Source organism: Suricata suricatta, chromosome 16, assembly GCF_006229205.1.
Source record: "Suricata suricatta isolate VVHF042 chromosome 16, meerkat_22Aug2017_6uvM2_HiC, whole genome shotgun sequence".
Taxonomy (NCBI): domain Eukaryota; kingdom Metazoa; phylum Chordata; class Mammalia; order Carnivora; family Herpestidae; genus Suricata; species Suricata suricatta.
In genome coordinates, this window is record NC_043715.1 from 56,759,647 (window position 1) to 56,783,521 (window position 23,875).

Sequence of the window (23,875 nt, forward strand, 5' to 3'; positions counted from 1 at the left end):
GGAGAGAATCTGCGTGTAGCCGAGCTAGGAGGGGGGCTCGGGGGTGTCCCGGGAGGTTGTTGGACAGCGGGTCAGGGCCTGGCGGCCTTAAGGCTTGGGCGAATACAGAAGGGGTAGAAAAGACTCCTGGTGGGGTGATAGGATGGGCTAACACCCAGACCTGGGTCAGGAGCATAGAGAAGGCGAGAGAGACCTGCCGGTCTACCGGGGAGGGGGGTGGGGTGGGGGGAGGGGGGCGGGACTGGAGAAGCCCTGCGTGTGGCCCGAGTAGAAGGGCATCTAGCGATCGGAGGAGGGTACGATGAGGGAAGTTAGAGCGAGGACCTGCCTGTGCCTGTGTTTACAGTGGGTGATGGAACAGACGATAGGGGAGGCTTTCCCACGACAGAGACCCTAGAAGGTTCACAGAAGGTCGTAGAGTCCAGGGCAGAAGGAGTGGAGAAGAGACGGAGGAAGTTTGGGGGGGGGGGTGTGCAGAAGTTCTGGGCAGGGCACACAGAAGGTAAAGGACGGAGCTGGTGTCCCTGAGCTCTCCTCCTCTATGTTCTCTCACCCTCTCTCCCGTCCCCCAGGCTTCAGCCACCCCTCCGGATGCTGGTGTTGCCGTCGCCCCCCTGCCCGAAGCCCCTGGCGCTTCCGTCCGCAGAGGCCATGGAGGCCCCTCCTTCTCGGACAGGCAGGTCCCCAGAGCCCGGACCTTCCTCCTCCACGGGACCTCCCCAGCCTTCCTCCCCTCCGAGGCCCAACCACTACCTGCTTATTGACACCCAGGGCATCCCGTACACCGTGCTGGTGGACCAGGAGTCTGAGAGCGAGCCCGGGGCAGATGGGGCTTCAGCTCAGAAAAAGTGCTACAGCTGCCCCGTGTGCTCCCGGGTCTTCGAGTACATGTCATACCTGCAGCGACACAGCATCACCCACTCAGAGGTGAAGCCCTTTGAGTGCGACACCTGCGGGAAAGCATTCAAGCGGGCCAGCCACCTGGCCCGGCACCACTCCATTCACCGGGCGGGAGGTGGGCGACCCCATGGCTGCCCGCTCTGCCCTCGCCGCTTCCGCGAGGCCGGTGAGCTGGCCCAGCACAGCCGGGTCCACTCGGGGGAGCGCCCGTTTCAGTGCCCACACTGCCCGCGCCGGTTTATGGAGCAGAGCACCCTGCAGAAGCACACTCGGTGGAAGCACCCATGAGCCGGGCTGCCGGGCGCCCCAGTGCCATGGGGTTCTGGGGAGAGCCCGGACTCTTGTCACCCTCAGACAGCTGGCCAGTGCCGAAGGCTGGGTTGCAGCCCTGGACATAGACACCGACACACCTCCTGCAAAGGCCAAGCCCTGCCTGAAGGAGGAGCCCCTGAGTAGCCTTCAGGTCCTTCCTGTTTCTCGGAGATCCAGATGGAAAGACCTTTCAGAGCGTGGAGCCCTCCAGCGTCAGGCCGAGCCCTGACCAGGTGCGGGAGAGGCTGCGGTGTGTGGAAATCCTCCAGCCTGAACCTCGGGGTTGGAAGCCATCAGGTATCTGCACCAGCTTCCTGACGCCCCCGTGTTGATGCCGGGGGAAGGGGCCCCAGACCTGCCTCCCACCCCCCAGCCAGGCCCCGAGACTGGACACCCAGTAAACACCTTTCCTGTTTTGAGCACCTGAGCTTTGTTTTTGGGGACAGCGGCTTGGCCGTGTCAAGTGCCTGGCCTGCCTCTTTTTGTGCAGAAGAACAAATCGGCCATCTCTAGTCTCCGGAGAGGGAAAGCCTCGCACCGTCTGACCTCAAATAACACTACCTGCGCCCCGGGTCTTGAGAATCGCCTGTGGCCGGGTGCGGGGCTGAGCGCTTGCTTCCGCACAGTGCTGGCTTGCCTGGCCGGGGATGGGAAGGGCGGCCTCCTGCACTAGATCAGTCCTAGCTTGGCCCCTCACAGTGTGTGTCATCTGGGCAGAGGATTGTGATTTTTTTTCCTTCAAGCTAGGATTTCTTGTAAGAAACACATTTTATATGGTAACCCAGTAAAGAGTTACACAAAATAGATGTGCAACAAAAGTTTAACAGTACTTAACTCTCTGCCACGTGCAGTTCACTTGTTTTTTTTTCCTTCTTCTTCGTCTTCTTCTTCTTGCTAATTCTGTTCAGCTATATTGAATTCCTTGTTCATGAACCTGTAGTTTTCGAAGCACACATCTAGGGCAGGTACCTCCCCCTGGACGTTTTAACCCAGGCTGCAGTTTATCTGTGATGCGAAGCAGGTAGGAGAGGAGCATGGCTACAGTTTTCTAAATGGTGCAGACATTTAAATTCTCCTTCTGCAAGGTTAAAGCCCCGCTCTCAAAGAGCTGGCAAAAATTCCAGTAGCAAAAAAAAAAAAAAAAAAAGTTCCAGTAGCAACTGGTGACGGGGAGGAGAGGCTGGAAGCCGAATAAACATCTGCCTTCTTAATGAACTTTCCTTTCGCGTCTATTTCGTGCCAGGCACTGTGCTGGGCCTCATTTCTTCTTCCGACCTCTTTTTGGGTGGAAGAACAAATTAGCCATCTCCACTCCCCAGAGAGGGAACAGAGCCTCCCACTGTCTGACCTCAAATAACACACAGCGCCCCGATCTTGAGCCTAGACTATGGCCAGGCGCTAGGCTGAGCATTTTGCCTGCACCATATCCGTACCTCCTGACAAGGAACCTAAAAGGGATCATAATAATCTCCCCACTTTGCAGGTGAGTAAACTGAGAGGGGTTGGGGGAGGAACGTCCCAGATTGGGTGTGAATGCTCCAAAGCCAGTTCGCAACCACCACCACAGGGCTAGTGGTGGTGGTGATTGTGGTCCACGCGCCTTCCCCCCCCCCAACCCCCCCAACTCCCCTGTCCTGGGAACCGTGTGGTCGGGCTGTAATGCTGCTGCACTAATGGTGGGAGATGGAGGGGCGGGTTGTGGGTACCGTTTAAAAGGATTCTCCCGGCGCTTCAACTTTCCTGGTTGTCTCCTTCCTTTTCCGCGGCCCCACTCGGTGCGTCGCCACCCACCCTGGGGTCCCTCGGAGCCTCCTGCTCTCTAGGAATTGGGAGTTTCTTGACGTTCCCTGCCCGGGTTTCACGGAGGGCGGGGTACTGTGACAAGGGGCCGTCGCGCAAGTGCAGCCCGGGCCTTTGCCGCAAACGGCGGGCCCTACCTGGGGCCGGAGACTCCGGCAGAAGCGCAACGACCGGCGGACCGGGCGATCGCCGGCGTTCCCGCCCGCTCCTCCGACCCGCCACCCCGCCCCTAGGCTCGCGGCCTCTCCCGCCCCGCCCGCCCGCGGCTGGTTGGGCGCTTCCCTCCACTGCCCGCGACACTTTGCAGACGCTCCCCGGCGCCGGGCATGGGCGCCGCCGCCGTCGGTCCCCTGGCCGGATTCCGCGCGCGGGTGGGTGAGCGCGGGACCCGGGCCCCTCCGACCCCGGGCACCTGCGGGCGGGGGGATGGTGGCCACAGCTGCACCCGCAGCCTAGCGCATCTCCCGCATTTCCCGCTGGGACCCCCTGGCAACATCGCTCCCCCTCCCACCCGGGGGACAAAGGGCGGGGGCGGGGGCGCATCCCCACGCGTGACCTTCCCCCGCACTGCGCACGCGCCCCGCCCCCTCCGCCACGGGGGAGGGGTCCTGCTCACCCACACTAGTGCGGGGGAGGGGTGTGGGGAGGCGCTGCGCGTGGGCCGGACTCCCCACCCTATGCCTGGAAGTTGGGGCACGGTCTCCTCCCCCCGCACCTCTCGCCTCTTTCGGCCCCGAGGTGATCCGTGATGAGGGTCCGCCCCATTCAAGCCAGGAGGTGTCCGCTCTGTCGACCCCGCGGGGAACCCACTCCTCCTTCCCTCAGTAGTTCGGTGTCTGGGTCCCCAGCCCCTTCATTCCCTGGGAGCCCTGGAGTTTGACACCCTGGCGTCCCCGCCCGGTCCTGAGGGTCTGGGTCCCCTCCTCCCTCAGACCCAGCAGTCCGGGCCTTCAGCACCGCCCGCCCCCCTTCCCCAGCCCTAAGGAGTTGGGCCCCACTTCCCGCGGGATGTCCCTCCATCTGTGGCTGCCGTTTCTGTCCAGTGCCCCTGAGGCGCTTAGTTGCCCGGGTCCGCCGGAGGCCGCGCCATGAATGACCGAAACAGCCGGAGGAGGACACGTGAGGACGCTGGGACCCTGCCCTGCCCCTGGTCCCATCGCTGCCCTACCCATCCCTGCCCTTTCCTCCCCAGGGCTGCTGTGGTGGGGGGCTGGTCCGAGGCGCCTGGGGACTTCCCTGGGGTGACCCCTGGCCTCTCCCCTCCAGTGAAGAAAGACGACGAGGCCTTCGAGATCTCCATCCCCTTCGATGAGACGCCCCACCTAGACCCACAGATCTTTTACAGTCTGAGCCCCTCTCGGGGAAACTTCGAGGGTGAGCTGGGGGGCAGGCCCGGAGGGACCCCAGGCAGCTGGGGTGCAGTGCCCTTGAGTCCTGGGGTGTGACCAAGCCTTCCCGCTGTCCCTAGAGCCTCCGGAAGCTGCGTCCCCGACTGTGGCCCTGATGAACGGGGTCAGGGCCCAGCTGCACATGGCCCTGGAAAGGAACTCATGGCTACAGAAGCGCATCGAGGACCTGGAGGAGGAGAGGGATTTCTTGCGTTGTCAGCTGGACAAGTTTATCTCATCGGCCCGCATGGATGCAGGTGAGGTACCTGGTGATCTAGTCCCTTGTCCCCCTCCTGGGTCCTTCCTGGGGATACGGCACCCTCCTCACCTACATTTGTCTTTTTGGTGGCCCAGTGGGGACCTGGCATCTTTATCCTTTCCTTACTTCATGGCTGTCTCCAGGACCCCAAACCCAGCTTCCTACCTGCTGGATTCCTGACTCTTCTGATGGGCAAGACCCTGTGGCCCTCTCCGGTCCCAGAGTCAGGGCTTTCTTTTTCCCAGATCTTTAGCTCCTATGCTCCTATTTTTTGGAGAGTCCAACTTCTGTTCCTGTCCTCATGATGTTCAGCCCCTGGCTGGCTCCCCCGCAGGACCCCGTATTCCCCTGTGATTCACTCCTGACGCTCTGGGCAAGGGATCTGGTTTTTTCCAACACCTGTGTTATTGGGGATCCCTCTGGTCCGGAACGCCCTGTGGCCTGGGTTGCTGAGACCTACTACTGTCTCTCCATGCTGATGGGCACCTATCCAGGCTGTTTGGCCCGGGGACCTCTGGATTTTCTTGGTGAGAACCTCAATACGGGATGTCTCCCCCAGCCCACCTTGTGGTGGCCCCTGCATCAGAGCCTCGGATACTCACTCTGTTCAGGTGAAAGTGGGCGCCTGACTTTCCCAGGCCACTAGACCCAGAGCCTTGGATTTCTCCCAGGGTCTGACACCCCCACCCCAACCAAGGTCTTGCTTGCTTCCCAGATTTCTAGAATGTCATCTTCCAGAGGTCCCACGGAGACTCTCCTGAGATGTCTGGTCCTGTCTTGGTCCTCTCAGCCCTTCCCCCAAACTTCTTGTCGTGAAGCTGCAGTCAGTGGAGCAGGAGCCCATGTCCTGCTGCTCCTGAATCCAGCCGCCTGCGCGGTATTCTCGGCCATCTTGGTGGAGACTGGCGCGTCTCTATGCGCTGTGTCCATGGGGATTCCAGCCCTTGTTGAGGCCCCCTCTCCTGTAGACCTGTGTGTGGTGTGACATCTGTCCCCACCTTGCAGATGGACTTCCTGCCTCCTTGTCTTCCCTGTTCTGGAACTTCATGCGTGTGTGTGTGTGTGTGTGTGTGTGTCTCTCTCTCTCTCTGTCCAGAGGACCACTGCCGGGTGAAGTCTGGGCCCAGGCGGGCTGAAGGAGACGGCCGGGGTGGGGCTGGGGGTGAGGCCTCAGACCCCGAGTCTGCAGCCTCCTCGCTCAGTGGAGCATCTGAAGAAGGCAGTGCCGTGGAGAGGAAGAGGCAGAAGCAGAAGGGAAGTGCTGGCCGGAGGCGCTTCGGGAAGCCCAAGGCCCGGGAGAGGCAGCGGGGTGAGCAAGGAGCAGGGGCTGGGGGCTTGCTGTGACCGCTGAGGATGCCCTCCCTCCTCCCCTAGCCTGGTTGTCCCAGGCTGCACGTGTGGTCCCGCTCTGCGGTCCCTCCTCACCAGCCGTGCCACCCGGCATCTCCCTGCGCCCAGGCTCAGGCCCCTCGTCAGTAACATGGGGAGGGGGCGAAGGCTCCTCCTTTTCCCCTGGTGCCACTGTCTCCCCATGGCTCCCACCTGCATCCTTCTGATGCGCATTTTGTCCTGCGGTTCTTCCTGTATTGGGCTCCCCTCCTGTCCTGGCCCCATCTGCCTCCTGTGTCCACCTTTGTCCTCTCATGTTTGTCTCTGTGCCTTGGCCCGGCCTGGCCCTGCAGTGAAGGATGCAGACGGGGTCCTCTGCCGCTACAAGAAGATCCTGGGTACCTTCCAGAAGCTGAAAAGCATGTCTCGGGCCTTTGAGCACCACCGAGTAGATCGGAACACGGTGGCGCTGACCACGCCCATCGCAGAGCTGCTCATTGTGGCCCCGGAGAAGCTGGCCGAGGTGGGCGAATTCGACCCCTCCAAGGAGCGCCTGCTGGAGTACTCGCGCCGCTGCTTCCTGGCCCTGGACGACGAGACCCTCAAGAAGGTGCAGGCCCTCAAGAAAAGCAAGCTGCTGCTTCCCATCACCTACCGCTTCAAGCGGTGATCCCACCCCACCTGGCCCGGGAAACGCCCTTAGGTCCCCGCTTCCCTCCCTCTTCTGACTCTCCTGGCACTGGGAAAGTGTGCATGAGTGGTGTGCTCTTCCAGAGGGCCTGGGGGGTGGGCGGCGTGTTTCTGAGTGTGCCCCTTCTCGTCCTGCAGGTCCCCACCTCCGGCCCCGGGTCCCTTGTATATAGATCTGATCCTCTCCTTAACCTCTCACGTTCCTAGCACCCTCCCCTTCCCCTGCATCCCCTGGGTAGGAGGTCCACTTAGCCAGGCGCCCAAGAGCTGCTACCCAGGGGATTGGTGTCTGCCGTTTCCTGGAGGGCACCCCTCCCCCGTGAGCTGCACGGTCATACCCTCACCGAACCCTTCCTCCTGGAGGAGGGGGTGGGGGGACTGCGAGACTCTCTATGGGGCGGGGCCCTGGACATACCCCGTGTCAACCCTCAGCCCCGAGGAGAGGCTGGCCCACTCTGCCAGGAGTTCCCCACCCGCATCCCGGACTGCCCCGAGTCCACGTGAGAAAGAATTATTCAGAGAATTTAAAGTAAAGAGACGATAAAATTTGGAATTAACGAGGCCCGGTGTCTTCTTGGAGGGGGTGGCCGTTGCCGCGGAGACCGTGACGGGGGCTCCGGGGATCTCCGAGGAGCGGGCGGTCAGGCAGGAAGCCGGAGGTTGGGGAGACAGGTTGTAATTAGCACCCCCGGAGGCAGGGCCAGGAGGAGCAGCAGCAGCTGTGCCCCAGGGAACTCGGAGGGGCAGAGCTCGGGACAGGAGGCGTCAACACCACCCGCGGGCCTATCTCGACTAGAGGCGCGGGGGCTGGAGACGGGAGACACAATGACCGCTGGCAGGAGCGTCCGCGGAAGGGGGAAACTGCCCGTCTGGGAGGAGGCTCCGGAGCCCGCCCGCCAGGGGGCGGTAGTGCTAGATTACTGCTTTCAGGAAGTACCCGTTGCAATACCTGCTGCGCCTGCGCTGCGGGAGGGGGCGGGCACGCAGACGCGGTTGCCACAGCAACCAGGAGCGAGCGGCCTTGCCTAACGGTCTCGAATTCTGTACCCTTCTTGGAGGAAGGGAAAGCCTCGCGCGCACGCGTGCTGGGGGCTCTGGAACCCGCTCGCCTCCCGGAACAGAGAGAAATCTCCCCTTAGACCGATCTCTACGCAGGCGCGGAAACCCATCTCGCGCCCCTCCGCTTTCACTCTGCGCAGGCGCACAAAGCCGCGCCGGCAACCTCCGCAGCGGCCGAGCGCACTCTTCACCTCGCCTGCAGCTTTTGTCTCGCGCAACCTTCTGAGGCCCTCCGCGAGATCGGCCCTTCTTGTCCTCCACTCTCCCCACCTGGAGAGCCAGGTGTAGAGAGCCGGGACCCTGCCTTCTTTCTGTATCCCTTCTCCTGACCAACCTCGCCTCTGTACTCCCTCCCTTTTCGCTTCCTGAAGCCGGAAGGATTCGGAGCGCCGCCGGAAAAAACCGAATCTGTCTCCCGTGAGTGGAGCCTTCCCGAAGTGGTGGCGGAAGGAGCCGAAGTTCCCCGGAAGGGGAGGAGTGAGTGAGTGCAGTGTCCGGAAAGAGCCGAAGCTTGGCATCGGATTTAATTCTCTGGCTGGGTCCGAGAGCGAGTGCTGGAGACCTACAGAAAGTGCAGAAGTCTGGCACGGTTAGGATTGGCGGAAGTAGCTCGATAGGATCAGCGGAGAAGAGCGGGGAAGATCTTCGGGAACAGCCAAGACTGGGACGGTTTGAATTGTCGGAAGAAGCCGAACCCTTGGCGGGGGGGGGAACTGAGCGCCGAGGAACGCGCGGACGTACGGAAACACCCGAACGTTGAGGAGCTAGGTTCCGAAAAGTTACGATAGCCTGGGAAGCCAGTGGACCCCTCGCTTCGGGTATTTACGGAAGCAGCCGAAGCTACCGCTCCGGATTTCTTCTACGGTCCGGAAATAATCGACGCTATTTGGAGCCAGGCTCGGGCAGGGGGAAGGGACACCTCGTGGGCGGGCGGGCGGGGAGAGGGGCGGAGCCGGGGCGGGACGGGGCGGGCGGCCCGGGCTTGATTAGGTAGGAGGCGGCGGAGTGTCGGCGGTGGCCGGAAGTAGCCGAAGGGAGCGGCGGAAGTAGCCGAAGCGGCCGGAGCGGGCGGGCGGCAAGGCGAGGCCAGAGCTGCACGGGGCCCTTACGCGGCCGCCTCAACATGTCGGACTTCGACGAATTCGAGCGGCAGCTCAACGAGAATAAGCAAGGTGAGGGCGCTGGGGGCGCGGGGCGGCGGGCGGGGCGGCTCCTGGCCTCTCTCCCTGTCCCCCGCCATTTTACCCCCCTCTCTTTCTCCGCCTTTCAGGGCCGCGCTGCGCACCCCCCCCCCACCGCTCCGTGGCGCGCGCCTCGTTCACGTGATCACCCGGCGTGCCGCTGCGCCCAGGAGGGAAGGGGAGGAGAGAGGAGGGGGCGGCGGGCGCGGGTCTTTGACGCATGCGCGGCACGCTCCGTTCTGCACCCCACGTGGTCCGCGGCGGAGGCGGTGCGGGCCTGCCGGGTGTTCCTTCGTGGACTCCTCATTCTCTTTTGCGTTCTTTTTTGTTTTTGGTGTTTTTTTTAAACTGAAAGGAGATTACAGGTATCAGATCCCGCAGAGCCTCCTTTCTTTCCCGCTGCCCCGGCACTTCCGCTTCCGGCCGGGCCGCCGGCCCGGGTCTCCACGCCCCCTTTGTTCCAAAATGGCGGTTGCGAAGCCCCTTCACGTGGGCCCCCGCCGGTCTCCCGCTCTGGTCAGGTATCGGCTAGCGTGACTCGGTGTGGCTCGTGAGGGAGGACGCGCGTGCGTCCTTCCGACACGCTGGCAGTCGATGATGGCGGTGTGTTTGCGTTTTGTCCACTCCTAGCTAGAGAGCGGTCCCCACGTCCGGTCCGGTCCCAGTCTCCGGGCACAGATTCAGCCTCCCAAATCTGGTCGCCGTGGAGATGAGGGCGGGAGAACGCCCCCCCCCCACCCCGGTGAAACCAACTTAGCAAGTCGTGGGGTCGTGCTGGTGCAGAGCAGCACAGGGGCTGCAAGAACGTCAGGACGACAGTCGTTAGGCGCTGCAAAAATTCGTCCAGTCTCTACCTCGTTTTGAGAGTGAAGGTGGGGGGCTTGAGGCTGAAGCTGCCTGTGTTGAGAGGAACGAACTGGGGGCGCAGCGAACCCTGACAAGAGGTCGGTCGGGGTGGCTGGCTTAGGAGAGCTCGCGTGGGGTGTCTACGTGATGTGGGCTGTGGAGTCGGGCGTTCCCGGGTTAGGACACCGCTTTGTTGCCCAGCGGCTGTGCTGCCTCAGTGTTTGTGTGTTAGTTTTGTCCGTTCGTACGGTGACTCCTTGTCATGTCACTGCGGTCTTGGAGTTAACGAGTTGATGGTAACCGTTCTTGGTCGTTAAACTCTGTGCACTTGTCCAGTGCCAGGCACTTGTTAAGCTGTTCGCAGGTTTTCTAAGTGGATCCTTGTATTCGGTGTTTGAGGCTGATTTTTCTCCTTTTGCAGAGGAGAAAAGTGATTTACAAAGTTAAAGCCCTTTCGCAGGTTTTAGCTGTTAAGAGGCAGAGCTGAGGTTAAATAGGGGTAACATGTAACCTGCGTGGCATGAGGCTTGGCATGTGTTAAGTGCCCAATGAGCGATACCTTTTTTGTTCTGAAATTGTTCCCAGTGTAATCTCTAACTTGAGAGAGGCACGTCTTCATTGTCTCAGCTGGCACTGGCAGGGAAAAGTGTTGTTTTCCGAATGTTTCTGTCAAGTTCTCACACACCTGAGGTAGATGTGACCTTTGTTTAAGGAAAGCTTTGGTGGTTTTTACGAGGTTTCATACACCTTTGTAGGGCGGAAGGCTGAAACCCATCCTGAGTCTGGCTGGCTTCAAGGCCAAGTTGCAGTTGGCTGGGCTGCCAGGTGGAGCTGATTGAGTTCTGCAAGGCGCTGGCACATGTGCAGCCTGGGCTCTCCCTGGGTGTCCCCACTGGCACAGGGAGGCCAGGCCCATGTGCCCCCTGTGTGCCCACAGCATTTTGAGCAGTGAAGCTCCTTTTCTCGTGTTGGAGGCCAGAAGCGCTGTCCCCGTGTCGCCCTGCCTGGGGATCTCTCTGTGTCCCTGTCCCCAGCCTGCCGCTGAGCTTCAGCCCCGCCTGTGTGTGGCGCCTGGGTCTCCAGGGAGTGAGGTTCCTTGTCTGGTCCCAGCCACCCCAGCAGGCATCGCCGCTTCCTGTCGGTCCCTCTGGCTGCTTGTCTGTGTCAGAGCCTCAGTGGCAGGAAAAGCGCTTGGGGCTCAGCCTGCTCACCTTACAAATGTGAAGCCAGCGGTCCAAACCCACAGCTCCGGGCCTCTGTGTTTGCCTCCTACTCTACGTTGCTTCTAGTGTTTGGTTTTTTTACTTCGTTTGCTTTCAAGGAGATAGTGACCTTGTCGCTAGCGAGTTCTGATTTCCTGCTGGGTGTTAAGGTTTGTGCCCTGGTCTTTAGTTGTACTTGCTGACATTACGGTGTTTGTATTCAGGCTTCAGCTTTTTTTTGCTTTTTAGTCACAGGCAAGTTGCGTGAGCTCCCAGTGTCTCCTTTTTCCCGGTCGTGGAGCGGCAGTGGGGTTTTCTGATAGCAGCAGTCAGGATTGAGAGCAAGCGGGACTGCGTATAGAGCTTGCTCTTAAGAGCCTTTTGGTGTTTGCTGCTGGGTTTTTTATCCGTCTGAGGTGCTTGGAAGGAGCACCTTTCCTGAGTGGCTCAGGGGTGAGACTCATTTACGGAGAGTTCGTGTTTAACGGCCTGAGGAAGCGTGCAGCGTAAAGCGGACAGATGAGGCCAGAGTCCACTTTCACACCCTGCGCTTGCTGCCTTTTCCTTTCTCTGTTCCTGGACGGGTAGTTGGGGAGGCCGGGGTGTCTTCGAACTCAGGATAAGGAAATGCACCGTGGCAGGGCCTGCGCCTCCTTCCCAGGGCGAGCGGTCTGCGGAGCCGAGGTCTCTGGGGTACCAGCCAGGCCGTGCTCCGTTCTGGGCACCACCTGCAAGGCCAAGCCACCTGGGGGCTGGATTCTCCTGCCCTGGCTTTGAGGGGCAGTGGGCAGGTAGGGGTGGCTTGGGGTGCCAGCCTGCGAGGGGCAGTGGGCAGAAGCGGGCAGGGCACACTCCTCCCCTACTTCCTGAGTGGGCAGGGCTGGGCCCCTCCTCTGTCGCCCACATTCAGGAAGGGGCACGTCCTTCTAGGAGGACGTCTTGTACTCCTCCCCTGGTTGTGAAGAGACTGCTGCGCGTCCTGGCTTTCTGGGGACATCGCCTCTGTCTGGGGCCTGACCCTGGGGCCTGATGGCGGGGCTGCGGGTGCCCGCTGGTTGAGGTGGTCTTTCCTGAGGGGTCGTCAGTTTTCTTCATTCAGGAAAACATCATTGGGTCTCTTGATTCCCCAGCGTCTAGCCCTGCCCCTCTCAGGGACGACCCTGGGGTCAGGCCCCTCAGCCCTCGAGGGGGACCTGGAGCCAGCCTCCTCTGTCTTCTCTGGCTCCCAGCTCCTCCTGAGCGTCCTCAGGTATCTTACACCCGGGGCGTTTCCAGGCCCTGTCCCCGCAGGTAACCAGCTCCCGTCCCCGTGGTCCCCTGAGGTCCCTGGACTCGCTTGTGGACCCAGGAAGCCTGTTGTCTCCCCTTCCCCTTGGGGGTGGCCTCCCTGGGGCTTGGGGCGTAGCCACCAGTGAGCGGGTGGGCTGGGCCGTGTCCTCCCTCAGCTCAGTCCCCTCCCCTTCCCTGGCCCAGAGCGAGACAAGGAGAACCGGCACCGGAAGCGTAGCCACAGCCGCTCCCGAAGCCGGGACCGCAAGCGCCGGAGCCGGAGCCGCGACCGGCGCAACCGGGACCAGCGGAGCGCCTCCCGGGACAGGCGGCGGCGCAGGTACCGGCGCTCGGGGACCCTTGGCTGGGCACGGGTGGGGGCGGGGGCCCTGGGCCTCCGTGGCTCCTCTCTGTGTGTGTCTGGGGCAGGAGTCTGGGGTCTGTCTGTCTTGAGTCCAGTTGTCTCTAGAGTTTCCTTTAGCTTCTGAGGGGTTGGTGGGGGTAGTAGGTTCTTGGAGGGGAGTCTGGCATCAGGGCAGTGACTGTCCTTCTTCGTGAGGGCTGCCGGAGCCCCGGCTCCTGGGGCCGGCTCCTTTTTCCCATCTTTCTGCGGTTCTCTTGGCCTGATCTTCCGAGGGAACAGAGGGTTCTTGAAGGGGGCAGCGTCTCCGCTCCCCCGACTGCCTTGTCCTCTAGTGGCTCTTCCTTCCCAGGTCCCCTCCCTGTTCTCTGTCTCCTTAGGTGAGGGTGGGCGGGCGGAAGTTCTGCCGCCTTCCCTCTCAGTCTCTCCAAGTAGAAAGTGGTCTGTGTGGCTCTTCCTCTCTCTCACAGTTCCTCTTTCCTGGGGTGGGGGGCTTGCGGGGACAGGCAGGGCCGAGGGGGCCTGCGTGTTGCCTGTTCCCCTCGGCCCTGCCGCCAGCCCCGGGGCTCCGAGTCCTCGGGGAGGTGTGGCGTGTGGGGAAGACAAGGGTCCCCAGTCACCCCTTGCCATACCTTTCCCTCCCACCCCCAGCAAACCTTTGACCAGAGGCGCGAAAGAGGAGCACGGTGGACTGATGTGAGCTTCTCTTCCTGCCCCTTGCACCCCGACGTCCTTGCCCTCCACCCTCTCTCCCCCTGCACCCTGCCCTGCCCTCGTCCAACCCTGGCCCAAGCGCTGCCTTGAGACCAGCACCTCCCCCAGGCCTGGGCGAGGCCTTGACCCAGATCCTCTCCCTCCAGGAGAGTGTTGCACTGCTGGGGGCGGGGGGGGGGGGGGGGGGGGGGGGGGGGTGTGTGCTCTGGGCTCTCTGGCTTCTGCCTTTCGGAAGCCTCCCCTGGAGGAGGTGCTGGGGGCCTGGATGGGGCCTCGGTGGGACTGGTCCCTGGGGAGCTGCCCTCCCAGGTTTGCGGTGGGCCCTGAACAGGGTGGGGGGTGTAGGGGACCGCCTGTTGCCGACTAATCCTGTTCTGCCCCTCTCGAAGCTGCGGGTCAGATTCCGGCCACCGCCCTTCTCCCCACCATGACCCCTGACGGCCTGGCTGTGACCCCGACGCCTGTGCCCGTGGTCGGGAGCCAGATGACCAGACAGGCCCGACGCCTCTACGTGGGCAACATCCCCTTTGGCATCACTGAGGTACTGCCCGCCCCCTGCCTTTTCCCTGCCCGTACCCTCTCCCCCATTCCCCTCCCCTACCTCCCCTCCCCCTTCCCTCCCCCAACCTGCACGGGTCAGACTCTGCTCCTGCAAGGCCCCCCGGCCCCCTCCCAGACGGACGGATGGAGTTGAGCCAGCCAGGGGCCGGGCTGGGGGTGGCCCTCTCCCTCCCCCCCTCTTGCCCTCTCCTGTCTCCCCTCCCCCAACCTCCTCCGGCAACCCAGGGATCAAGCAGACACATAACGAACCTACGAAAATCCATGCGTCCGTTTCCAGAGAGACAGAGAGGGAGACTGGCACGCGCACGTGCGCGCGTGCGCGCGCACACACACACACACACACACACACACACACACAGACGCACGCTCCCCTCAGTTTTCTCTGACATGCCTCTGGTTCTCTGCCGCCTGTTCCCATCCTTTCCCCACGTCCCTCCCATGGTCGCTGCTCCTTTGTTTTGATGGCCCTGACCTCCCCGACCTTCCCCGCCGCTCCTCTCCCCTCCCCCTCTCCCTGACCCCTTCCCGTGGCACCCCGAGAATCCCGAGATCAAAGAGTTGTTTCCATTTCTCTTTAAAGTGAAATATTGTGGGGCTGAGATCCCTCGTAGCAACAAAAAGTTTGCTACCGTCGTCGAAGGCAAGTAAGGTCCATTCTGACTTTCTCAACCTGCACTTTGCTACGTTTGATAAAGCAGCCCCCGGACTCCAGGGCCAGATCCCGCCACATCACTCTTTTCTCCTCCCCTCCCGCCCGCCCTCCTCCCCTGCCCTCCTCCCCTGCCCTCCTCCCCTCCGCCTCCTCCATCCCTTCGCTCCTCTTTCTTTTGGACTTGGTGCTCTGTCCCTGCTGGCTTTTTCTTTCCTGCTTTCTTAACGCTTTTTTCTTGTCACCTTCGGATGCTTTTTTTTCACATTCCACCTTCTTTTTACCTCGTGCTTTTTACTCTTTCCTCGTTGTCGCTATCTTCCTGCACTTTTCTTGAACGACGTCTCTGGTTGGGGCCCCTGTGGCCCTCCCCACACTCCTGGCCCCCGGCTGTCTCTTGCTTCTGCCTCCTTTCCTCCGTTTCCTCTCATTTTCCTACTGCTGTTGTTCCTACTATTGATCTCTCTGCCCCCACCCCTATTCCACTGTTCCCTCCCTTCTTCCATCCTTCCCTACCCCTCCCTTCCCCTCACCCCCAACCCGTCTGTGTCTCCCTCTCTCACCCTCCCCTCCTCTCTCCACCTCCCTTCCCCCGCCCCCCCCTGTCTCCTATTCCCTCTGCAGGAGGCCATGATGGATTTCTTCAACGCCCAGATGCGCCTTGGGGGGCTGACCCAGGCCCCTGGCAATCCCGTCTTGGCTGTGCAGATTAACCAGGACAAGAACTTTGCCTTCTTGGAGGTGAGCTGGGTGCACGGGGGGCTCAGGAGAGTGTGTGCTCCTCCTGTCGCGGGGGCTCCTTGGCAGCCCTTGTTGGCCCCGGGTCCTTCTGCGCTGGATTGCCTGACCCGCACCACCCCCTTCTCTTCCAGTTCCGCTCTGTGGACGAGACCACCCAGGCCATGGCCTTCGATGGCATCATCTTCCAGGGCCAATCGCTGAAGATCCGCAGGCCTCATGACTACCAGCCACTGCCTGGCATGTCGGAGAACCCCTCGGTCTACGTGCCTGGTGAGTGGGGGGGGGCTCGTCCCGCACTGCCCTCCCCAGAGGCCTAGCTGGGGCTGCTGGGCTGTGGTGGGAGTGCTCCTCATCACCGCTCCAGACCTTGGGAGCCTGGGGGCGGAGCTGGGGCTGTGGGAGGTGCTGAGGGAGGTGAGGGGCTTGCAGCCCGGCGGCCACCCTGGCAGCCGGCATGAGCGCTGGCGCCCTGTTGTGGGGCCCTGGCGGCCAGTGCGAGCACCGGCGGCGGGTCAGTGGTTTGTGGTCGGGCTCCCAGTGTGAGGTCGGCATCTGGGCATGGCCGCCTGTTTTGGTCCCAGTACCTCTTCAGTCTTGTGCTTCGGGCTGTGCCCGCCTGCTGTGCCCGTCCTGTCCTGGGTCAATAGAGGGCATGGCAGTTGTGGAGCTAGTGAGCTTATTCTGCAGAGGAGCAGAGTGAATACTTTTGGTTTCGTGAGCCGTACCATTTTGGTCACAAACGTGCCGTGATGATGTAGTCTGCACGCAGCCTCCTGTGGTGCCTGATTGAGTGGGGCTGGCTGTGTGCCACTACGTGCTCTGAGTTACACGTGGTGACGTTTTGGTTCCATAAAATACCCACATGTCAGGCAGTAGCAGGAAGTGCAGAAGCAGCGGCCCGACTGGACCTGCAGCGGTCTGCGGGCCCCTGTGGTGAGACAGGTGCGGGTGGAAGGGGGGCCCCGTTGGGACGCGCGGGGGTGTTGTGGGCCCCAGGCTCCTGCGCTGTCCCGGGAAAGGTGGGTGAGCCTTGGGCCTCTGGGTGGGGGGCAAGCAGGCTTTGCGCTGAGGGACACCGAGCTCACCCTTCGCAAGGTCGGGGGAGTCCCCGAGCGGGTGGCAGGTGCCTCAGGACTGGGGGCCAGCTCCCCAGCTCGTCTCCAGTGTTCTTTGCTCTAGTCGTTCCGTGAGCTCAGCGGATCTTTTTGATTCTTTCAAGAACTGAAGTGTGACCCGTGCTTTAAGTGCACAGCCTGACGACGTCCTGTTTGTGCACGCATCTGTGGGACTCTTCCCCAGGTGAAGCCACGGAATGTTGGTTTTTGTTAAGTAAACTCAGGGTGTTTCATTTTTAATTAGGTGAGGAGCCTACTCACTTGCTGATCCTACACTGTCAGGCTCTGTCCCAAGTGGGCTCTGGATCCCGTTAATTTTTGTGACAGCCTTGTAGTACGTGGTCAACAAGTGACAACTAGGAGGCCACACGTGGTCTTCTGCTTGTTTTCTTTTTAAACTGGGCTCCACACCCAACGTGGGGCTCCGACTCATGCACCTGAATCAAGAAGCGCATGCTCTACCAGCTGAGCTAGCCAGGTGTCCCCTGGCCAAGCTGGGTGGTAGACGGGAAGTATTTGCCACCTGGTGTTGCAGTGAAAGGTTTGTCAAGTGCTTTTATGGATACCGCGAGCCCATCTCCTGGGTCAGACCAGCGAGGGGCGGCACAGCTAGTGGTCTCCCAGGGGACCCGGCTTGTATCCAGCCGGCGCCTGCCTTCTTCCTGCACTGCCTTCTTCATGTCCCCTTCGCCCCGTGGGAGTGGACACCCCCTCCAGGGCCAGCGGCTCTGGGTGGTCGTCCCCTTGCAGGAGGGGCTGTAGTTGCGAGGCCACTCGGTCTTCTCACTTGAGGTTTGCCCGGCCAGAGGGGCCTGGGCGGGCGGTGGGATGCGGCCGGAAGTCCGGATCCATCTGCACAGTAAGCGGCCTCTGGGTTTTGTTCTTAGTGAAGCTCATGTTTTGATCTCTGTTTTTCAAGAAACAGAAAGTCAGGTTTCTTCTATGAGGAGGCTAAGAAAGCATTTGATAAAACTCAGGTATTTTTGGTTGGAAGAGAAATAATTCAGGAACCTGGAAGGTGACTTCCTTGTTTCGATGGAATCACGTTGACCTGAATGTAAGCACGCAACACCTGCAGTCATGAAGCCGTAGCTCCGTTCCCACCGAGGTCAGGCCTCGCCGTTCAGTGCTGACGTGGGTCCTGACTCTCCTTTACGACCAGGGCGGTGCAGGGAGAGCCAGGACAGCACAGTACCCTTTCAGTGTGTGAATTCAGCTTGGCCCTCCACACCTGCCCACTGCCAGGCTCCGTGCTTGGCACTCCCCCAGGGGTCCCCTGCCCGTGGGGCTTCAGCCCTGCCCCTGCCCCCTCAGCAGGGCTCTACTCTGCCAGGCCCTGTGGTGAGTGCACGTAGTGTGCCAGGAGGTCAGGGTCCCCTGCTGAGGAGGACGTGCACGAGAAGGGGTTGCTTGGTCGTTGGAGGTCCAGCATGGCCTTCGGAGAGGAGAGGCTGCAGGATGAGGCTTCAGGAAGGTGCCAGGTGGCCCCTTGCAGGGGAGCGGACGTGTGATCAGGGAGGAGCCTGCCCTTTGTGTTGGGTGGGGATGTTTCCAGGGGCTTGGTTTTGGGCCCTGGGACTGACCTGGGCTCCTTGTTGCATCCCCTTCACGTGAGTCGTCCTCCCCTGCTTCAGAACCATTGTTGACTTGGGGTCTGCAGTCATGGGGACCCTGGCCTCAGGCCCCGTTTTAAGCGCACACTGTGAGTCATTCTACTCTGTTGTAGATGTGTTTTCTGTGTTTGCAGATGAGAACGCGGAGGGTCAGGTGAGCCTCACTTGGGGCTGCACCTAGGTTTGAGCCTGCGGTGCCTGATGCCCTCGGCCCTTTGTGCTTCCCTGGGCTTCCCGGCACAGCCTGGGCCTGAGGGTTGAGGCTGCCGTGGCTCCGCCATTCCTCTGCTTGGGGGAGGGGGCCCCTGCCCTGTGCTCGTCCGCCTTCAGTCAGAGCACTGGTGCCTCTGCAAAGCCGTTAGCAGCTTGCTGAAAGCTGCCTGTGGGGTCGTGATCGATGGGGGCGGGGGACTCTGGTGGCCCCTCTTTCTGCCGGGGTGACTGCAGCATGTTAGTTCCCTCCCGTGCCTTAGTCTTTCCCATCTTCCTGAGATAGGACTTTGAGAGCATCTAGGCAGTGGATTGCATGAGTTCGAAGTGCAGCTGACACCAAGCTGGGGCTCTGGGTAGCTCACACCTGCTAGGAGCCCCCGGGGAATCGTTAGGACTCTGGGCTGAGCCATGTGGCAAGCCCCTGAATCCAAAGTTGGGTGGAGACGGCAGGATTGGGGTAGATGCACATTGGTTGTAACTGTGCAGGACCACAGAGAAAGGGACTGAGGGTCAACCAGAGACATGATCTAGACATCAGGTGGTAGGGAAGGGTGTGGAGCTGTGGCCTGAAAGATGAGGAAGAGGGGAGGGCGTGCTGGTGGGGTGAGTGCAGACCCAATCTGCCGCGGTTGGCAGGCTTGGGACATGAGCTTGTGTCTTCAGGCCCCCCCCCCCCCCAGGGTCCTCAGAGGCAGGGCAGGTTGGGGAGACCCCTGTTCTCTGTGCCCGGGGTGAGCGAGGGGATGGCGGGACGTGGGCCTGTTGTCGCCGTGGTAGGCATGATGGGCCTGCCCCGTGTGCTGGGAACCAAAGCCTGTTTACTCCCCTTTTCCCCCAGGAGTTGTGTCCACCGTGGTCCCAGACTCTGCCCACAAGCTGTTCATCGGGGGCTTACCCAATTACCTGAATGATGACCAGGTAGACCTCTCGCCTGCTCCTGGCTGTTCCCCTCCCAGCCTTTCCCCAAACCAGCCCTGACAGAGTTGCGGCCCCGTCTCAGGTCAAAGAGCTGCTGACATCATTCGGGCCTCTCAAAGCCTTCAATCTGGTCAAGGACAGTGCCACGGGGCTCTCCAAAGGCTATGCCTTCTGTGAGTACGTGGACATCAACGTTACAGATCAGGTGAGCCCCGGGCCCTTGGTGCTGCTGCGTCTGCTCTTGCCCCTCACCTTGCTCTGTCTACACTGGTCTCCCCTCCTCGGGATGGGCGGGAAGAGGCTGGCCTGCAGCGGGACTCTGCCTAGGGGACTTGGCCCCTTTCCCTCGGTTCTGGCTCTTTCCAAGCTCTGACCCCCGTGCCTTCCCCTCCCTTACCAATGCCCAGCTCTGGGGTATTGGGGTTTGTGGGGAGGTGTCAAGCTCCTGGCCCCTGACCTGCACCTCTTCGCCGTACCCCCCCCCACCCCTCGTCCTCCAAACACAGGCCATCGCAGGGCTGAACGGGATGCAGCTGGGCGATAAGAAACTGCTCGTCCAGAGGGCAAGTGTGGGAGCCAAGAATGCCACGCTGGTGAGCCCCCCGGCACGTCATCTTCCATTGGCTAGAGGGACACTTGGGGGTGGGGTGGGGCGGGGCCGGGAGGAGGTGCTTCTAGTCCCTGGCCCCGGCTTTCCTGGGCGGTGCTGAGTGGGCACCGGGGCTTCAGGGGCAGGGTGCGGTTTTCCCTGGGTAGGCCTCTGGGGTCTGCCGTGACCTTGGCTGTGACTGCTCTGCCCTTTTTCTCACAGAGCACCATCAACCAGACCCCAGTGACCCTGCAGGTGCCAGGCCTGATGAGCTCCCAGGTGCAGATGGGCGGCCACCCGACCGAGGTGCTGTGCCTCATGAACATGGTGCTGCCCGAGGAGCTGCTGGACGACGAGGAGTACGAGGAGATCGTGGAGGACGTGCGGGACGAGTGCAGCAAGTACGGGCTCGTCAAGTCCATCGAGATCCCCCGGCCCGTGGACGGCGTCGAGGTGCCCGGCTGCGGGAAGGTGCGTGCGCGCGCGCCTGCGCGCCCCTCCCCCTCCCCCTCCCCCAAACCGTGGGAGGTCCTCGGGGAGCGTGGCCTTGCAGCTGTGCTTCACAGCCTCATTCAGCCCTGTGACCTTGTGCGAGTGGTTGGGTCTGGTCGGGTCTGGTCGGCGGTGGAGAGAGAAGTGCTGTATGTTAGCGTCAACAGTGGCAAACACACTCGTGTCTTCTGGGTGCCAGGTCCTCACTAAATCTACCTGTGCGACCCTGGACTCCCACAGCAGCCTTCTGGGCCCTTCGTCAGAGGATACAGGCCACATGGTCACATTTCCCAGCCTGCTGAGGCATGGCACCGTGCCAGGAATCGGCACCTCTCACTCTTCTTGGGAGGCAAGAAAGAGGGGGTGGCTTAGGTTCATCCATCCCCTCAACTAGTGATTCAGGCTTCAGCTGGCCAGGTCCTGGGGCCAGCCTCGTCAGACAACACAGGTGCCACCTTAGGTGGTAGCTGGGGAGAGAGGAGAAACACTCTGGGTGCAGTGTTTAGACTGGAGGGCACGAGGTGGCATTAAGCAGGCCCAAGTGACACCAGGTTATCCCAGCAGGCAGGTGGGGGTCCTGGCCAGGGAGCCCAGTGAGTGCAGATCTCCTGGTATGTTTGGGGACAGTGACCAAGCCGGTGTACCTGAGCAGAGTACAGCAGAGCAGTGGGAGGGTCGGGTCTCAGTTTGGGGGCTGGGGCCCAGGGCGGCAGATCGTGTAGGCCTGCGTTGGCCCTAGAGGGATGTTCAGTGTTCCTTGCAGTGAGCAGGAAGCCTTTGGAAGGTGCTGCCTGTGGTCTGTTATCTGGCACATGGAGATGGTTCTTTAGAAGAAGGTAGGAGTGGCCAGGGGTTACAGAGCGGCACCACCTCTACCCTGCAGGACTGGAATCTGCAGTGTGGGAAGTGGGAGGAGGTAGAGGGCATAGGGGTAAGATCTCTGCAGTTTTGGGAACTAACAGCTTGTGAGCAGCTTGGTGGAAGATGGTGACCACCAGGAGGGTGGAAAGAAGTCCATGGATTTGAGGAACATTACTGGCAAACGCCCAGGTCATGGTGGTTAGTTTGGGCTATGCTGGAAGGGGAAGAGGAGTCCAGCCGAGTGCTCAGGCTTCCGGCCTTGGAGATGGGGTGGAACTGGCAGGTGAGAGAGAAGCAAGGGAGGTAAGCAGGCTTTCGGGGGGAGAGGGGGTCAGTGTTGATGGGCGGGTTGACACCTCGCAGAGATGTGTAGGAAGCAGTGAGCAAGACAGAGCTGCATCCCAGGCATGAGTCTCAGAAGCGTAAGTGTCATCAACACGCTGACCCCTGTTTTGGTGTCCACGGGCTGTACCGCCCAGGGAGCAGTGGAAGGAGCATGGGAGGCCAAGGGACAGGCCTCGTGTCGGGGGCAGAGGGGCAGCACGTCCTCCCTGTGTGCGGTGAAACACCTGCTCCCCATGTCCCTTGCACTCGGCGCGGTGACAGACGCTGGAGTGGAGATGGCTCTTGAGGGGGCAGAGTAAATACTGGTGGGGAGTCAGATGAATGGGAAGACCTGCCTGGTCTCTGGGATCGTCCTGTTTTGTTTGGAAACTTTACATTCTTTCCAAACTTGCATGAGTAGAGTTAAGTTCTGTTGAGCAGACGTGCCAGCGTTAAGCCCCGTCACCCGGCTTCAGGTATCCTTGTCTGGCCATTTTTAATTCCTATATTTAGCTTCCTAATTTCCCTTTTTTTCCGCCTAAAATAATTTAAAGCATATCTCCAAATTTCACCTGTGATAAACAAGTATTTCTGTAATAACTGAGCTATTAATATTTGGGGCCCAGCAAAACTTGCTTTGGCTTCTGTGCTGTGTGCTCTTGGATGTTTAGCCCCATCCCCCCCTCCACCCAGTCAACAAGCGCACCTCCTAGACGGTAGTGCTGTATCTGCCATTGTGACCGCCAAAACCGTCTCCAGACTTGCAGAAGGTGGCCTGGGGCCACACTCGAGCTGGTTGAGAAGTACTGCTCTAAACTTGAAGCAGGTCGTTTCTCCAAAAGCCTTGACAAAGCTGCAGTATCACTATTACAGTAACACAATTATCCTTAGGAAGTACTCGTGTTCCTGTTCAGATTTCCTTCACCGTCTCAGTACTTTTTATACCTAGTTAAGGATCCAAACAAGGATCCATGTTTTGTTTAAAACTTCCCTTGAAATTTATCAGTTCTACATAGTGCCCCCCCCCCCGCCTTCTGTCGAAGCAGTAGGGCACGTTTCCTTGTAGCACCCCACGTTCCAGGTTAGGCTGGTTGGTGTCCTCTTCCTCCCTCTACTTCCTGTAAACTGGTGGTTCAAACACGATGAGAAACTTGATCAAATATTGGGATTATTTTTTTTAATCACCTTGGGCTTGAACCTTAATTTTTGAGCTTCCCTTCATCTGTCATTTGGGAAGAATCTGGCCCTTGGGGAAGCTTGGGGAGCGCCCGGTGCGGGGAGACATTCCCTTGGCGAGCGTGCTGTGGGTCCCATGTGCCTCTAGCTCCGTTCTCTTTTCTCACTCTGCATGCTCTTTGATCCTGGGGTTCTGCAGGACATTTGCCAAATGCTCCCAAGCCTGCAGCGAGGCCCTCTCCTGTGGAGTTCTGGATTTTGGGTAGATCCTGGCTGGTTGCTGTGAGCGAGCCAGTCTACCCCTGGAGGCTGAAGGCCACCTAGCCTTCACAATCTGTCTCTCATCCCTGCAGATCTTCGTGGAGTTCACCTCTGTGTTTGACTGCCAGAAAGCCATGCAGGGCCTGACGGGTCGCAAGTTCGCCAACAGAGTGGTTGTCACAAAATACTGTGACCCCGACTCTTACCACCGCCGGGACTTCTGGTAGAGGTGGAGGGGGAGGGTGGGGGCAGGGCTGGCTGGGGGCTGCTCCCCCTCCCACCCCCCCTCTTTTCCCCCTCTGAAGATGGGCAGAGGAGTGACAGCCGAATGACAGCCGGCAGCAACTGGAATGGCAGCAATTAGGGCGGGGTGGGGGTTGGGGTAGGGAGGGGAATAGGGAAGTGCGCGCACAGGCCCACACAGACACATGCACCCAGACACAGAGGGAAGGGGTCTGGATGGGGAGGGGGTGCACAGCAGGGCGGGGTAGGACCCCCATAGCCCCTCCCCAAAACAGCCTCTCCTCCCTTTTACCCTCTTTCTCCCCTTCCCCACTGTAGAAACATAGTGTGTTTATATTTTATGGCCAAACTATTTTGAATTTTGTTGTCCGACCCCCCCGGTGCCCTGCCTTCTCCCTTTCCAGGACCACAGCTCCCGTCCTCTTGGCCTCTGGTCCTCTCCCTGGTGCCCGCCCTTCCCGGTTTCTTACGTAGTTGATTCTCCTCCTTAGTCTTCCCCCACCTGTGCCCCAGCCCCGTGGCCCTGTCCTTCTCTCTGTGGCAGTTTCATATTTGCTAAGACAAATTTGCTCATTAAACATTTTGTTGTATTTTACTTTACGGAGCTGCTCTGTGTCCGGTGTATGTACCCTACGCCCCTTCCTCGGACCTTAGCCCTAGGCTGTGGCCCAGTGCCTGACTGTAAAATGCCCTCTGGCCCTGGCGTCCTTGGCACGCCCTGCGGGGCACACCCCGCCTGCGTGGCCCGCTGCCCATGGCGGGCCGGGCTCGGGCTCGGGCTCCTGAAGGGCCTCCGCGTGCGCGGCCCC

General features: G+C 60.7%; 3 protein-coding genes across 7 annotated transcripts in view; all 3 read left to right on the forward strand.

Moving 5' to 3' along the window:
• The window catches only part of ZNF581 (zinc finger protein 581), a 9,035-nt gene extending 7,404 nt beyond the window's left edge, over positions 1–1,631 (forward strand). The window contains exons 1-2 of one of the 2 annotated variants that reach the window (XM_029924755.1): positions 7–113; positions 573–1,631. In XM_029924755.1, the coding sequence (XP_029780615.1) occupies positions 592–1,188 (597 nt within the window). In that variant the 5' untranslated portion in view covers positions 7–113; positions 573–591 and the 3' untranslated portion in view covers positions 1,189–1,631. Of the gene's footprint in view, positions 1–6; positions 114–572 lie in introns of those variants that run through there. The other variant, XM_029924754.1, reaches the window with a different exon arrangement.
• Positions 1,632–2,477: 846 nt separating this feature from the next.
• Positions 2,478–7,235, forward strand: CCDC106 (coiled-coil domain containing 106). 4 transcript variants are annotated; one of them, XM_029924723.1, is made up of 6 exons: positions 2,478–2,695; positions 4,056–4,131; positions 4,279–4,386; positions 4,481–4,657; positions 5,756–5,968; positions 6,342–7,235. In XM_029924723.1, the coding sequence occupies exons 2-6, from the start codon at positions 4,101–4,103 to the stop codon at positions 6,656–6,658; spliced, it is 846 nt and encodes a 281-aa protein (XP_029780583.1). In that variant the 5' UTR covers positions 2,478–2,695; positions 4,056–4,100; the 3' UTR covers positions 6,659–7,235. The 4 variants fall into 4 exon arrangements, with proteins under 4 accessions (XP_029780583.1, XP_029780581.1, XP_029780582.1 ...); XM_029924721.1 differs by lacking the exon at positions 2,478–2,695 and adding an exon at positions 3,276–3,383; XM_029924722.1 differs by lacking the exon at positions 2,478–2,695 and adding an exon at positions 3,284–3,383 and having other exon boundaries at positions 3,945–4,131.
• Positions 7,236–8,704: 1,469 nt separating this feature from the next.
• Positions 8,705–23,666, forward strand: U2AF2 (U2 small nuclear RNA auxiliary factor 2). The gene is made up of 11 exons (XM_029924405.1): positions 8,705–8,909; positions 12,440–12,575; positions 13,248–13,292; positions 13,692–13,851; positions 15,145–15,261; positions 15,393–15,531; positions 19,041–19,120; positions 19,203–19,325; positions 19,627–19,713; positions 19,932–20,180; positions 22,916–23,666. The coding sequence occupies exons 1-11, from the start codon at positions 8,861–8,863 to the stop codon at positions 23,048–23,050; spliced, it is 1,320 nt and encodes a 439-aa protein (XP_029780265.1). The 5' UTR covers positions 8,705–8,860; the 3' UTR covers positions 23,051–23,666.
• The last annotated feature ends 209 nt before the right edge of the window (positions 23,667–23,875 follow it).

What these genes read in the sequence shown, in the direction of transcription:
- U2AF2 (XM_029924405.1), top strand. Translation starts at nt 8,861, where the DNA reads ATGTCGGACTTCGACGAATTCGAGCGGCAGCTCAACGAGAATAAGCAA. An exon ending in GCTCAACGAGAATAAGCAAG is followed by an intron (nt 8,910 to 12,439) that starts GTGAGGGCGCTG and finishes TCCCTGGCCCAG; the next exon opens with AGCGAGACAAGGAGAACCGG. An exon ending in GAGCCAAGAATGCCACGCTG is followed by an intron (nt 19,714 to 19,931) that starts GTGAGCCCCCCG and finishes TTTTTCTCACAG; the next exon opens with AGCACCATCAACCAGACCCC.
- CCDC106 (XM_029924723.1), top strand. Translation starts at nt 4,101, where the DNA reads ATGAATGACCGAAACAGCCGGAGGAGGACAC. An exon ending in AAACAGCCGGAGGAGGACAC is followed by an intron (nt 4,132 to 4,278) that starts GTGAGGACGCTG and finishes TCTCCCCTCCAG; the next exon opens with TGAAGAAAGACGACGAGGCC. An exon ending in CTCTCGGGGAAACTTCGAGG is followed by an intron (nt 4,387 to 4,480) that starts GTGAGCTGGGGG and finishes CGCTGTCCCTAG; the next exon opens with AGCCTCCGGAAGCTGCGTCC.